This window comes from Scyliorhinus torazame, chromosome 8 (genome assembly GCF_047496885.1).
Source record: "Scyliorhinus torazame isolate Kashiwa2021f chromosome 8, sScyTor2.1, whole genome shotgun sequence".
NCBI lineage: Eukaryota > Metazoa > Chordata > Chondrichthyes > Carcharhiniformes > Scyliorhinidae > Scyliorhinus > Scyliorhinus torazame.
Window position 1 is genome coordinate 40512022 of NC_092714.1, and position 14956 is coordinate 40526977.

The 14956-nt window shown below is 39.8% G+C and overlaps 1 protein-coding gene across 10 annotated transcripts in view; it reads left to right on the top strand.

Moving 5' to 3' along the window:
- Positions 1-10043, top strand: part of synj1 (synaptojanin 1) — a 147701-nt gene extending 137658 nt beyond the window's left edge. For 8 of the 10 annotated variants that reach the window (XM_072513418.1, XM_072513423.1, XM_072513422.1 and 5 more), the window contains one exon: positions 6178-10043. In XM_072513418.1, coding sequence (XP_072369519.1) covers positions 6178-7056 — 879 coding nt within the window. In that variant the 3' untranslated portion in view covers positions 7057-10043. Of the gene's footprint in view, positions 1-1431; positions 1456-6177 lie in introns of all 10 variants that reach the window. The other 2 variants (XM_072513426.1, XM_072513427.1) reach the window with 2 other exon arrangements.
- The last annotated feature ends 4913 nt before the right edge of the window (positions 10044-14956 follow it).

Genomic DNA, 14956 nt, shown 5'->3' on the forward strand with positions numbered 1-14956 from the left:
TCCTGATATCTGCCATTTGGCAGTCAATCATGGAATTGTGTTTTTTATTTCCTCAATGACTTGGCAATTTTGCACAATGAGTAGCTGAGCAGTATGAACTAGTTAGCTCTGAAACTTGATCCTTTATTTGTTCCTGAATTGGTTAATCTAGGATAGAGCAACAATAACAGCAGTACAATTTGCACCATTATACTTGGGTCAGAGGGAAGGATTGGTCACGGTTCCAACCGCTGGTTGCTGCTATTCAGTGGCCTTTTCGTAAAATGGGCAGGTGTAGACGCCAGTGAGGTCAGAACTGGGCTCTTTGAGAACAGCCCTCAAAAGGTTTTTTTTTGTTGCTGGTCATGCTTGGAAAATGGCCATTTGAGCAGGATGCAATAGAGCATCTGGCACATTGAAAAACAACTCTGGCAAGAAGTTGTTAATACCTTCATGGAAGCGGGGACTGGAAAAGTAAAACAAGTAGAAAATTATTGGGGAAAATATCCATTGTAACATCAAAGCACAGATTTCTATTTTTACAATTTATCATACCTGGGAATTTTCAAAGTGCTTTCATTTAAAATTTACTAACATTTAAATTTTAAATGTGCTCATCTAATGACCAACCAGTGACTTAATTATTGAAAAGGAGTTAAAAGTCTCTTTGGGCTTAAAGTGGCGTTGGGATGCTGCAATTGTTCATAAAAAAGAGGAACAAAATCAGTGGCCTACTTAGTAATCACCATCATGGTATCATTGGCACTGAGAATGGTTGATGTTGAGACCATTGCATCTTTTATGAGAAAAATGGCCCAATGCTTCTGTGTTCCATAAAAGTCTTCTCCCACCTTAACTTAATATCACCATATCAACATATCAGTCTCCTTTCTCCTTCATGTACTTAACTAACTTTCCCTTAAATGCATTTAGGCTATTCATTTCAACCATTCCATGTGTTGGAAAATTTATCCTTGTTGAATTTATCAGCGATTAACTTATGCTGATGGCCCCTAGGTTTGCACTCCACTAAACATCATCCGCGCATCTAATCTATTGTACCCTTAAATTACTTTGTTAACTTGTGTTGCTACATTTAAAGATTTGTGGACCTGTATCCCTTGACTCGTTTGTGTTTCTATCCCATTTAAACTCTCTTCCAAAAAGTAGGTGGACTCCTTTTTTCTCCTATCAAAATGCATATCACATTTACCTACAATAAAATATATTCATACTTTATATCAATTGTTTTACATCTGTTTCACATATGTACATAATGTACACAATTGTGATCTTAAATAGAGATCCATTTTGGCCTATGTTGTAAATATTCAATTTGGAACAATTGAATTAAAGCAGGAAACTTGTCTTGGAGCAGTTGCTGTCCAGTAGCTAATAACCTTCTATTTATTGTTTTCCTCTTTCTGATATTTACTGTCTCTTTCTCACAAGCAGGAACAACCATCAGGGTGAAAGGTATTGAATTAATTTACAATTTCTATATGGTTCCATTTTTTTTCTCATTATTTGATGTATGAACTTGCAAATTCTCATACATCACCAATTTTGCCGGTCTTGTGAAATGCATTTTTCTTCATTTTGCAAACTAATTACCATAGCCTTTTACATTTTATTTTATTTATTATGTATGTTACACATAGTTATAAAGCTCATTGTATTCAGTTTACACACAGCTGAAAAAAGATTCATAAACATTTTTCCAGGAGAAAGAAAAGTGGTGTATTGCTACTCAGGTTTTCATTGAAGCTTGGTTGAAATATATCTCTGGTTAACAATTCCCACATGGGCTTGGCTTTCTGGTTGTCATAGCAATAAATCAGTTTTATTGAAATGGCATTGAATAATGCTCCTTCACTCCTAAATTTTTCAATGTCTCCAACTTTGAGATTATAAAGCTGCATTGCTTGCCAAAAATATCTATTTCCAAAATGATCAAGATTATAATACAATTTCTTTCTTTCTTGAATCGTATGGTGACAAGTGCATATTATTCTGGCTCTCCAATCAAAAATGTTATGTTCTAATTGTTAGTTAAAAGTATGAGCAGCCCAGAAATAAATGTATCTCCTTAAATGCAATTCAGCATTCATTTCAACAGCACAAAGTAGACTAACATGACATTTCAGGATTTTTTTTTTTCAAATTGTATATTACTCCCACTTGATTGCTTCATAACCATAAGACATTTGCCTGGAACTCCTATCCACTGATCTCTTGATAAGTGGAAAGTTGGGACATTAGTTTAATTAATTTTATTCTCTACTGATCAATAGGGACAAATTTGAGGTCCAACTTGCATTAATACAGACCAGTGAACATTTTATAACTGAGTATCTTCTATACAACACCTTTTCAATCACTGCTGGAATAGTCATCTTGTTGCATTCCATAGTTTTGTTTCTTATAAGATATCACCAAAAGCTTTCCTGAAATTCTTGAAATGCTTGATAGGCAGAATCTTTCTGTGCTTTTAAATCTGTACTTTTGCTTTTCCACTTCTTGGACCAAGGTTTCTGTCCTCTCTCAGGCTGCCAGGATATAGGCCTCCCATGTGTGCTAATGATTTCCAATCTGATCGAAACTGCGTGTTTCAGTTTACTCTGCAGTTGGTATTCGTGTACTCCGTAGTTATGGTGCTTAATTTCAGCATTATTTCATATCATCATGGGGGATGGTATTAAACTAAAGTGGAAAGATAGTGACACCACTTTTTTTTTTCAAAATGTGACCGATGAGACTGAAACTGACCAATTAAATACTGGAATATGGAACCCACAAATGTAAATGACTACACAGATGAAGGGGAACAGTCTAGATTTCCACTTCTCTCATTAGTTGATTTGCTAAAAACAACAGCTTGCATTTATTCAGCAGGCTTTGTGAAGTAAAATGTCCCAATGTGCAACACTGGGGCATAATCAAACAAAATTTGTCACTGAGCCACTGATGAAGACATTCAGACAGGTGATCAAAAACTTGTTTAAGGAGGCGGATTTTACGAAGCATCTTAAAGGAATTCACTCCACTCATTCCTGGAATGAATGGCTTATCCTGAAGAAAGGTTGAACAGGTTATATAGTTATACGGGTTATAATGACCTATACCATTTGAGTTTAGAATGAGAGATGACCCTATTGAGACAAATGATAGCCTGAGGGAACTTGATAGGGCGGATACTGAGGATTTTTGCTTTAATGGAGGAGACTAGAACTAGGGGACACAGTTTAAAAATAAGAGATCGCTCTTTTAAAACGGAGATGAGGGGCCAGGGGTTGAGACCACAGTCAGATCAGCCAGGCGGAGCGGGCTAAATGGCCTGCTCCCGAGTCCTATGTTCCTATGAATTCCATAGCTTAAGGCATAGCTAGGTGAAGGCATGTATGCCAGTGGTGTATTATTTGAAATCAGAAGTGCAAAATAACCCAGAGATGGAGATGCATAGAAATCTTGGAGGGTTGTAGGCTGGAGGATGTTACAGATATGGGGAAGGTGAGGCTCTGGCGGGATTTAGAAATGATGAGAATTTGTGATTCTAGGCTTGGTAACCCAGTCAATATAGATTGGTGATACCGGTATGGTGGATAAATGGAACTAGATGAGAGATAGAACACAGGCAGTAGAGTTTGGGATGAGCTTATGGAGAGTGCAAAATAGAAGGCCAGCCAGGAGAACATTAAAACAGGCTTGAGATAACAAAGGCAGCAATGATGATTTAGCAGGAGATGAGCTGAGACGCGGTGGAGACATAAAAGTAGGTGGTCTTCATGATGAAGAGTGCTTTTGGGGGTTGTAAGCTCAGCTCGGGTAGGACATCAAAATTGCAAACTGTCTGATTTAGCTTCAGCTTCAGACAAAGGCCAGGAAGAAGAATGGTATCGCGTTTGCTGCAAGGGATGACGTTGTTGGCTTAAGTCTTCCAGGTGTTCAATTGGAAGACATTTTTGCTGATTCAACGCTGGATGTTGGAAAGTGACAAATCTGAGGCAGTATAGGAGTTGAGAGGTGATGATGAGATAGGTGGGTGTCAGCAGAGTACATGCAGAACCTGATGTGTTTTTGGATGATATTCCAAAATTCCATGATATCCATGTAGGTGAGAAATAGTGGGTGCCAGGCATGGATCCATGAGGAGCTCTAGAAGTAATGGTGCCAGAACCAGAGGGAAGAAATTGTTAGCAGTTCTCTGACTGCAACTGGATAGATAGGAAAGGAACCACTTGCGGGCTGTCCCGCTCATCTGGACAACTGAGGAATAATGCCAAACGCATTAGGTCAAAAATAATGTGTAATTCAGTATAGCCACATAGGAGGTATACCAGATGATAAAAGGTATGGATATTGTAGAAGTGGAGCCGATGCTTCCTCTTGTGGGGCATGCTAGAACAGGAGTTCATAGTCTTAGGATAAGAGGTAACAAATTTAAAACAGTTCTCCAAAAGCGTTATGAATCTGTGGAATTTGCTACCTTCGTGCGGTGGATGCTGGGACAGTAAGTACATTTAAGGAGGAGTTAAACAGATTTTAAATTGGCAATGGGTTGAAGGGTTGTGGAGAACAAGCAAGGCGGCAGAGTTAAGGACATGATCTAATGGCGGAGCAGACTCGATGGGCCAAATGGCCTAATTCTGCTCCTATATCTTATGAATTTATGAACTTTATCGGATGCGGCTGTAGTTTCAATGGAAGGTGGGTCAGGGTAGTTTGAAAAGCAGAGGACAATGACTGAGTCAAAGGGAACAGTTAACAATATACGCTAATGTGGGGTTCAGGAAGGGAAGTTCGATGGGCAGCAGTTTGGTGAGAACTGGGTCGAGTGAACAAAAGGCTGGTCTCATGGAATGAAATGAAATGTAAATCGCTTATTGTCACAAGTAGGCTTCAAATGAAGTTACTGTGAAAAGCCCCTAGTCGCCACATTCCGGCGCCTATTCGGGGAGGCTGATACTGGAATTGAACCGTGCTGCTGGCCTGCCTTGGTCTGCTTTCAAAGCCAGCGATTTAGCCCTGTGCTAAACAGCCCCTGTTTGGACAAGATGAGGTTGAGGAGAGCAGGAGGAGATGGCGAAAGAGACAGGTACGGAGGGAATTTTTAGGGGGATTATGGGAAGGGAGTGAAGAAGCATAGACAGTTAACTGAATGACCTCAATCTTGGTGACGAAAGAAGTCCAAAGGCTCCTCAGAATTGCTGGAGTTTGAGGCTGGAAAGGGCATAGGAAGAGGGATTTAAGATGTATTTGTAGCAGAGAAGCTGAGGTTAATCAAAGTGATCATAGAGTGGTGAGAGGAGAACAAAATCCACTGGGATGTGGCGCAGTGGATAGCACTGGGATTGCAGCGATCAGGACCTGGGTTTGAATCCCGGCCCTGGGTCACTGTCCGTGTGGCGTTTGCACATTCTCCCCATGTCTGCGTGGGTTTCACCCCCACAACCCAAAGATGTGCAGGGTCGGTGGATTGGCCATGCTAAATTGCCCCTTAATTGGAAAAAATAATTGGGTACTCTAAATTTATTTTAAAATAATCCACTGGGAATTTGTGATGCAGCCAGGTTTGACAACAAACATTTACAGTGGACATCAAGTTCACCCATTTAACTCCTTGTCCCTTGGATTTATGGGAGTATAAATGGGGACTGTACTAGATAGAGTAACCAGGTTGATGCAAGTTATAGGAGACTAGGTGTCATACGTGGAGGTCAGGATGTGATTGAGCAGATTAGCAGCTTCAGAAGTGTTTTGGTAAATGTAGGACCAAAATGCAGTGCATGTGGCCTGGGAGCAGAGTTCCGTCTGGGCTCAGACATAGAAGTAGTGGATTAGGAGGGTCAGGATCAAGTGAGAGATAAGATTGCCTTATCTGTGGAGAGATCACTTGAGGTTGCAAGGTTGAGTGGGGTGGCTGTGAATACGGGTTGGTGAATTTTTATCGGGGACAGGGACTGTGGAGAAATTCTGGCTGAATAAGTGTAGAAGAGAGATGATGCGATGAAAGGAAAATTTGTTCAGTGCCAAGATTAAAGAAAGTAAGAAGCAAAGATGGCTCTATAGCTTACTGTGGTGCTTTGCTGGACAGAAGGGAACGTAGCATTTATAAGGAGAGGTGAGCGAGGTGGAACAAGTAGTTGCAGATATGATTTTGTTTCTCACATAACGTTGCTTTTTGTGTTTTTCTTCCAGCTAAAAGCCAGTATCAATGGATTTAACAATGGAGGACCACTTAACATTGACCCTTTTGCTGATCTTTCACTTGACCAGCTTGCTGACCCTTGGACAAAGACTCCGTTATCAAGTGGAAGCATTAGGTTGCAGCCTGCGTATGCCCGTCTATCTCCTACTTTGTGCCAGCAACAATCCATCCAGCCTTTTCTATCAGCACAAACTAATTGCAAGCCATTTGTCCCCCCCATTCCTCCCCGAAGTAAATCACAGGAGAGCTTCCAAGTCTCTCCTAGTCCTTTGAATTTACTGTCTGATGGCAATGCCTCCAACATAAACCCTTTCACTCGAAAAACTGGTTACAATCCATTTAGGACCGATGCTCAAAACCCTGCTCAAAGGCATGCTGCTGCATCACCACTAGCTGTGCAAACCAGCAGCAGTAATCCTGTCTTTTCCACTAACTCACTGACTGCTGGAGCTGGAATTGGCGAAGCTGCATTTTTGTCAAATCCATTTATAGGCAACAATATCTTTCAAAGTAAACCTGCTGCTAATGACACAATGCAAACCAGTGGGTGGGTGACTTTTGAGGATAATGATTTTAGTATAAAAGGAACTCTGTCAACAAGTGCAGAACAAATTGACAACCTGGACCCTTGGAATGACAATGTCAGCAGTTTGTCATTGCAGAACACACACAAACTATTTCCAAGTTCAGATTTTGGGGTTAATAATGACTGGAATACAAGTAACACAGCAACTGGTGCATCAGTACATGTACCAACTCGAAGAGCGCCACCTCCTGTACCTTTGAGATCAAATGCTGTCATTCCAATCCTGCCGTTCAACTCCGAAGCACCTGCCTCTTTTTCAAAACAGGACTTCACTGAAAGATGAGATGTGTCCCAACAAGGTGTGAAGGTTAATTTAAGAAAAACTTGTAATTTGAATTATCTGTCGGGGCTTTACATGTGCAATATGTTGTGTTTAAAATATCATACACTTGGCATCTCTTGTACAAGAAGTTCAGCCTTGGTGTTAAGCATTGGTAATGATTTTGTATGGTCAGCAAATTATTTACAGTATTTTATTGAGGGTACAGATTCAAAATCTACCATTTCCTGGAAGTGGTGTCAACCAATCCATGGTCACTTGGGAATTGAGCTCTTGCAAGATGCAGTTAAAATGATGTGCAAGGAAAAGCAGTAATGATGTGGGTTACATGACGTAACCTATTTTATTGAAAATGCAAAATTACACTGGCTAAAGCAACACTTTTTCTCTGAACTGTCCAGGATATCTTTGTTCAAATCTGATTTGCTATAAGTTGCAATTTAAGTAATCTGCGTTAAACTTGGTGATAGTCTAATTGTTCTCTGAGCATTTGCCTAATTTTCACCCTTTGTAACAGGAATTGGTTTAAATTATCCAATTCTGTATTCTTAGAGCAAAACTGCCACGCTTTTAATTCCTTTAAATAAAATCAGATATTTGTGCTCAGATTTACCAGTGCATGTAGCCATCCAGCATATGAAGTAATTTTCTTTTCTTATTTGTTTGTTCTTGCCTTTGTTTACCGTCACACCTTGCTCCTTTTTAAAGTTTGGAGCTGGTTTTATATTAATGAACAGATATGACCCATGCTGTTCAGTGAGCACAAAACTGCTCAGCTGATGAATGTACAGTTGTTTGACCTTCACTGAGCTGTGGTCATACACTCTTCCAATGAAATCAAAGTTTCACTTTGGAATACAGCAGCACTATTGACACAAACTGGATTGTATTTATTGTTGTCAGTAAGTCGAATGACCACTATGGGATGCATTAAGAATGATAGTGCACGATCCTTAGAGGCCTGTGGCCCGAGTTCCATTGAGTGTATTCACTTTGACTACAAGTGTCTTTACAGAAATAAATTTGGGTAATATCTACCCAATTCCTAGAAGGTATAGTACAACACAATGATAGGTATTAAATTAGCATCTTTGCTGGGGAGTGTCTACAAATAATGGTGGGTTTTTTCTAAGTTGACCATGGCACATTTTGGGGGGCAAAATGGAGGGATCACCTGTGATGAACCTGACTTTGGGGGGGGGGGGGCTTATTTTGACATTGCATCCCTGAAACGTGTAGACATTTTATTCCGAAGCATTGATATCCCCTGTCTTAATGAGCACCAGAGCCATTCCCTGTATTCTACCCTGATCCAGAAGAATTATTTCTTGAAAGAAAACGTCTGGTCAATAATTGAACCTTATTCATTAGCAGATGGATCTGGTTAATAGGACGCAAACTACCAATCAATCAACACCATAATTTAAATACACATTACATTACTTTTCACTTATTGACCTACTTGCATTAACATTGTACATCCCCAGCATCAAAATTTATTCTCACCTAAAGTTAACTGCATCTCTTCCTAAAGCCCAAGCTTTCATTCAAGAAAATTAAAACTTACCCACTGTTAGCCACCGATTTTCCCTGGTTTAGAAGGAGAAGGCTACTGTGTAATATTGCCTCTAATTTGTTAACTCTTAACGTGTTATCACAAATGAAGCCATTTTCATTCCCAGCACCAGCATCCTTCGTGTTGATAAGCATCCTTCACGTTTATAAGCACACTTAACAACCCCCCCCCCCAACAAATGTCGTAACTACAAATTAGTTTTATTTTATATATAATATATAGTCATTTATATAATGTAGTCATATCTGCTGAAGATTCATTGTTAGGCCAAAGTTTGATTTATAGAAATATCTATTTCATAAAATATGCATGTATCTATAAAAACCAAGGTCATACTCGCAAATTGTGGAACAAGGCTACCGTAAGAGACCAGAATCTGTCTTATCAGTAAAAACAATAAATGTTCCAAATTGCCCTGCAAATATTCCCAAAGCCCAGACATCTGATTTTTTTTTAATACAGTACTACATTCTTCTGTTGGTTTGACACAATGTGAAAGCTTGTTTGTTGTAAGCCCTTTGCTGCAATCGTGTATTAACGCATTGAACTGTCTGTCACAGCGCACATCTTGTGTTCAGTTGCAGTAAATAAAAGTATCAAATTGCCACAAGCACTCTATTGAAAATTGTGGATCATTTAGAAAACAGGTAGGTAATTCTTTTGGTCCATTTCAAACCTGTCCTCTATTACCGTGTTTTTATTGAGCCAGCTAAATATTCCTGAACTGCATAAATGTGTGAAAATGGATTGGTCCTTTCATAGAGTGGAAAATGTGACCAAATATGCTGAAACATTAAAGCAACATCTTGCAGCCTTGCTGTAGTTTAGTGCATTGGCTAAATTCTCACTACTGATATCCAAAGTAAGGCATTATTATAATGCTTTTGCTGCTGCTCTTTTTTGCCTGTGGTGCAATGGGAAATCACTGTTTAAAAATTCCTTTTCTGTCACATTTCAACTAATGCACTTACATTTGCATACGTGTAAGTGTATTACACTTCATTTTAATATCCAATTTTAAATTGTTCAGTGTGGAAATATGGTGTTGCTGGTGTGCAAATTTCCAGTTTGTAACTGTTGAGCTTTCTGCTGACTTCTGTGGCTTACGATGGACTGCAACAAATATGTAATTTGCAACACCTCAAACAATGTATACAAAGTCCTAACTGCAATGTGTCACTGTGGTAACTTGGCTGTTTATGTTTTTTATAGGTCTCCTGATCTTAAAATGTTTATCAATGTGTATGTATAATCTTACAAATTAAGCTTGATATATTATATTCCGTGGACATGTCTTAATCTTTTCCTGACGACTGCAGTATTAAGACTAATGTTTGCATAATAAATTGTACATATCCTGTGATGTCCGAGTTGTATCTTAATTCAATAAACATAGCTGTGTCCTGTAAATGTATATTCATAGCATAGTAGTATATTTTTTTCTCTTTTTAAGGACAACAAAGCATCTAAGCTGAACTTTGCTGTGGTTGAGTGAGCTCACAAAACAGGGGAACCTGCAGTCATGTAGCTTGTGCTATGCTGTCTATTAGATATACAGACTGTGGCTGGAAGTGTCTCAGTCCCAAGAGGTTGGCTTGAATGCAATACTAGGAGGAAGGTAGGATGGGGGAATATTGATGTTTAGGCTGCAGTGGCCCAAGTGTGGGCAGATAGGCTGACTGCATACAGTACACCCAATCAGTCCTTTCATGCTCTCCCCAATTTCCCCCAAAACCAAAGCTTCATTAATCTGTGAGCCGTGGGTCAGAGCTGTTCCTGCAAAAAGATTATGTCCTCAAGTGGCAGATGTGGCCAGTTTATGCATCAAGAATAAATAAGGCTTCAGAGGGCGCTTCAGTATGCAGCCCTTGTGGTTTCCTTCTACAGGGACAATGCCCACTTCTGCCAGTAGGGCTGCCATCTTTCCAAGGCTGAAGGTACTCTCAAAACTACCTATCATCCTTAATTTGACAATCTTCTGGGGGGGGGGGGGGGGGAGGTGGATTAGATTAGGAGACCGCCTCCAAAAAGATTGTGTCAGTATGCATTACCAACAAGTGCAAGATCAGGACCTGGAAATAATCCTGACACAGCCTCTCTGAGCACTGCTCCATGCTAGATCTTCCTTTGGACAGAATCACAATTGCAAGCCCCTTCATTGCAGCAACAATTATTCAAGAAAGCCCATCGTTTTCTCAAGCCAACTCGAATTGAGCAATAAACATGTTCAGAAGCTACAAACTTTTTTTTAAAGTTTGAGATGTCCAATACTACATAATATTTGTCATCAACTGATTAATTAGGATGTGGGACTTAATCAAAAATATGTACCTAGCCTGAGATAGACTTGTGTTCAAGATTGGAACCCGGACCAGTCAGTGTAAATGGGAAACCCCTCTCCCTGCAACAGTTCCCTTTCTCATTACTGAACTTTCTCATAACATGGGGCCTGAATGTGAAATGTGGTGAACAAAACCTTTTCCATTGAATACCTGAAACATGCTGTTTGTATACGTATCATATCTGCAATAGCTTAACCTTCATTATAACTTAGTTATTAAATCAAACTGAAGGGGTACTCCTACGCACAGTTTCAAAGGATTATATCCGAGCAATAATTAACACCCATCAGAGCATCGATGTCGATACAAAATAAATTGGGATGAGTGCATTTAACAGTGCAGCAATATCCCTTTTTGATTCTTCAGAATCCATAATGCTTCATTTGGCACCCACTGTCAAATCCTGCAGCTTAACCCAATTATCAAGATTACAACAGTTGCGCTGGATCCCCAGATACTAATGAACATTATTTTTGGAAAATGATTCTTTACAATTCCTTGTCTAACCGAGACTATTCCTTTACTATATCGCGGAATGTGGAGACATTGAATAGGACGCATTACAGTGGACAAACTTGTCTCACTCTTTTGTGGGAGACAGATCCAGCAGGTTTTGCATCTACCTTTTTGTAGAATTAGAAACTGTCATGAGATCATAAAAATTGGTGCAAGATTAAGGCATTCTGCCCACGGAGCTGGCTCTGCCACTCTATAAGATAATGGCTGACCTAATTGTGGCCATAACTCCACTTTTTCCTGCCTGTAACCTTTGACACCCGTTGACCAAAAATTTGGCTAATTCAATGACCCAGCCTCCACTCCCCTGGGATAGAGAATTTCAAAGGCTAACAGGCCTCTGACCAAAGAACCTTCTCCAACTCTGTCTTTAGTGGGAGACCCTTCATTTTTAAATGGTATCCCCTAGTTCTAGATTCCCTCATGAGAAAAAGCATACTCTCTGAATATACACTGCTGAGCCTCTTCACAATCTTAAGATTGTTTCAATAAGGTGGCATGGGAATGTCACTTTAAGAAATGTTTGTCTTCTCAAGTGGCTGCAGTGATGTCATTGTGTGGGTGGAGCTGGCTCTGGCTCTGCTTTTTACTTTCATTTTGAGCTGGAAGCTGTTTTTGGCTCTTGGGGAGCTGCATTCAAACCAAGGAGGTGTATTTTGGTCTCTTTGCATGCTAAAGAATGTCTCCAGATCATTTGATGATTTCAAAGAAATACCTGTTTCTGTAAGGAATGTAAACCAACTGACTTTGTTAAAAAGAGTCTTTGACTTATGGATGTTGTTAGGAAAGTTACTACGGGTTACCTATAGAGTACTGTATCTTTGTGGGGGGGGGGGATATCAGTGTTGATAGTTGATCAGATGTGTACTGTGTTTATAAAATGTTAACTGGATTCATTGAATAAACATTGTTTTGTTTAAAAATACTTTAGATCTCTGTTGCATCACACCTATAAATTGGGCCCTTGTGCTCCCCATAACCAAAATCTATTAAATGTTGTGGGTCAGGTGAACTCCATGATATACTTTGGTGTTCTCTAAACCCTGGCCCATAATAAAGGTCACCTCTTACCCTAACTCCAATGATTGTAGGCCTAACCTACACATGAACATCTCACTTAAAAGCAGGTGTAAACCATTCGACCCTTGGAGCCTGCTCCACCATTTGGTAAGATCATGGCTGATCTGATTGTACCTTCTACTTTCCTTTCTGCCCCCTATACCATTTAACTCTGTTGATCAAGAATCTATATAACTCGGCCTAATAAATATTCAATGACCGTGCCTCCACTGCTCTCTGCGGAAAAGAATTCCATAGATTAATGACCCACTGAGTAAATTTTCCTAATCTCTGTTTTAACTGGGAGACTTTTGAAAACTACCTAGTTCTAGTTTCACATTTTCACAGTAACGTCATTGTAGTGTTAATGTAAGCCTACTTGTGACACTAATAAAGGTTTATTATTATAGTTTCTCCCATAAGGGGAAACATCCTTTCTACCTGCACCCTGTCAAATCGCCTCAGGATCTTGAATGGTTCAACAAGATCACCTTGCACTCTTATGGACGCAAGCCCAGACTTTCCTCAGACAACCTTTTTACCCAGGAGTCAGTCAGTCAAATGAACCTTCTCTGCACTGCTTCTAATTTGATTATGTCCTTTCGTAAATAAGGAGAGCATAAATATACACAGGTACTCCAGATGTGGACTTGCCAATCCTCAGTACAACTGTAGCAAAACATCCCTATTTTTATATTCTGTTCCCCTTGGAATAAATGATAATATTCCATTTGCCTTCCTAATCACTTGCTCTACCTGCATTTGTGATTTGTGTTTTAGGACATCTGGATCCCTCAGTGCCACAAGTTCTGTAATCTCCTCTCCACTTTAAAAATAAACTGTTTTTCTATTCCTGCCGAGTTGGAAAAGTTCACTCTTCCTACATTATACTCTATCTCATATTTTTGACCTCTCATATTAACAGAAGTTCTCTGGACACCCTTGCCAATATTAGGCCTCCAGTCAATACTAATAGATGAATAGATAACATAAATTAATTAAGACCTCAGGCTAGTCAATTCATCGATGGCACAGGGAGCAGGGATGGCAAAGAAGAGTTGTAACATGAAGACGGGAATACACCAATTCTTTATATAAGAAAAGATTGTTCTTATTAATGCCACAAATCTTGGGCCAATTCTATTTTTACTCAGTTAAACTAATATCATTAGCCTTTCTATGTTTAAGTCTTAATTTGTGCAAAAACAAAATATACCACTAATTTTTATTGGCACAACTGCAAAGCAATTATTACAAATGCAAAAGTTAAGCTGTTGTGGGACTGTCTCTTTAAGGTAAAATAGAAGAATGAAGGTGTCATGTGACTTGCTCTGAATCCTGCCGGATGACCAGCCTAGGTGGTTTAGTCAAATGTGAAAGGGGGCCTAGGTTGCCTTACTGGGAAGAAGGTGTCCACACCTGTCGACAATAGCAAGAGCAGGTGTGCTGACTATGGGTGGTTAGTCTCACAGGTAGGTGGCAGTATTGTCAGGTATTATGAACCGTTGTACTTTGAACTGGTCTATTTAATTCCAAAATAAAAAGGAGTTGGGAGTCCAGGAGATGGCCAATTGGCATTCCTAACTTGATATACGGCCTATGTGATTCATGTTGCCACGCAGATGGGCTTTGAGAGGGGAAAAATTCAATTGAAAACTATTGTCATATTGAGGCCAAGCTTCTAAGATACCACTAAGCCTCGCAGATACAAGTCAGTCTGCAGCGGAGGCAGGAGATTGAGGCAGCTAATCCTGCACCTGGAACAGAATAATGCTGACCCTATTGTTTATCATACAGAACTCGTGCTGGTGCTCAGATTGAATAGATCCAGTTCGTGAAGACTTAAAGGAGTCTGGACGATACACCTATCTTGGGATACAGGGATGGAATCTCCAGTGTAACCCTCACTGTGAAAGTCAGTTCTGGGGTTAGAAGGTATTCGGCTGGTAAAGGGAAAACGAGGCAGGCCATCAGTAGCAGAAAATAGCTTTGGCATAGTTCTGGGAGAATGAAGTGTCTACTTAAAGAACGGTATGAAGAATAACTGACATGGTTGTGTTAAATGGGGGATTTTCTTTCGGTCGTTCTCCCCGTGTCTGCGTGGGTTTCCTCTAGGTGTGCCGCTTTCCTCACACAAGTCCTGAAAGACATGTTAGGTGAATTGGACATTCGGAATTCTCCCCCTGTGTACTCGAACAGGTGCCGGAGTGTGGCGACTAGGGGCTTTTCACAGTAACCATTGCAGTGTTAATGTAAGCCTACTAAGACAATAATAATAAAGATTATTATTAATGAAAATGTCTTTCAAATTTGTTGGTGTAATGCTGGTGGCTTCACTGAAACAAAAATTGTAAGTTGGGTTCTGCTTGTTTGGATTCTGGATCTCTACGTTATAGAGCAGCAATTTCTG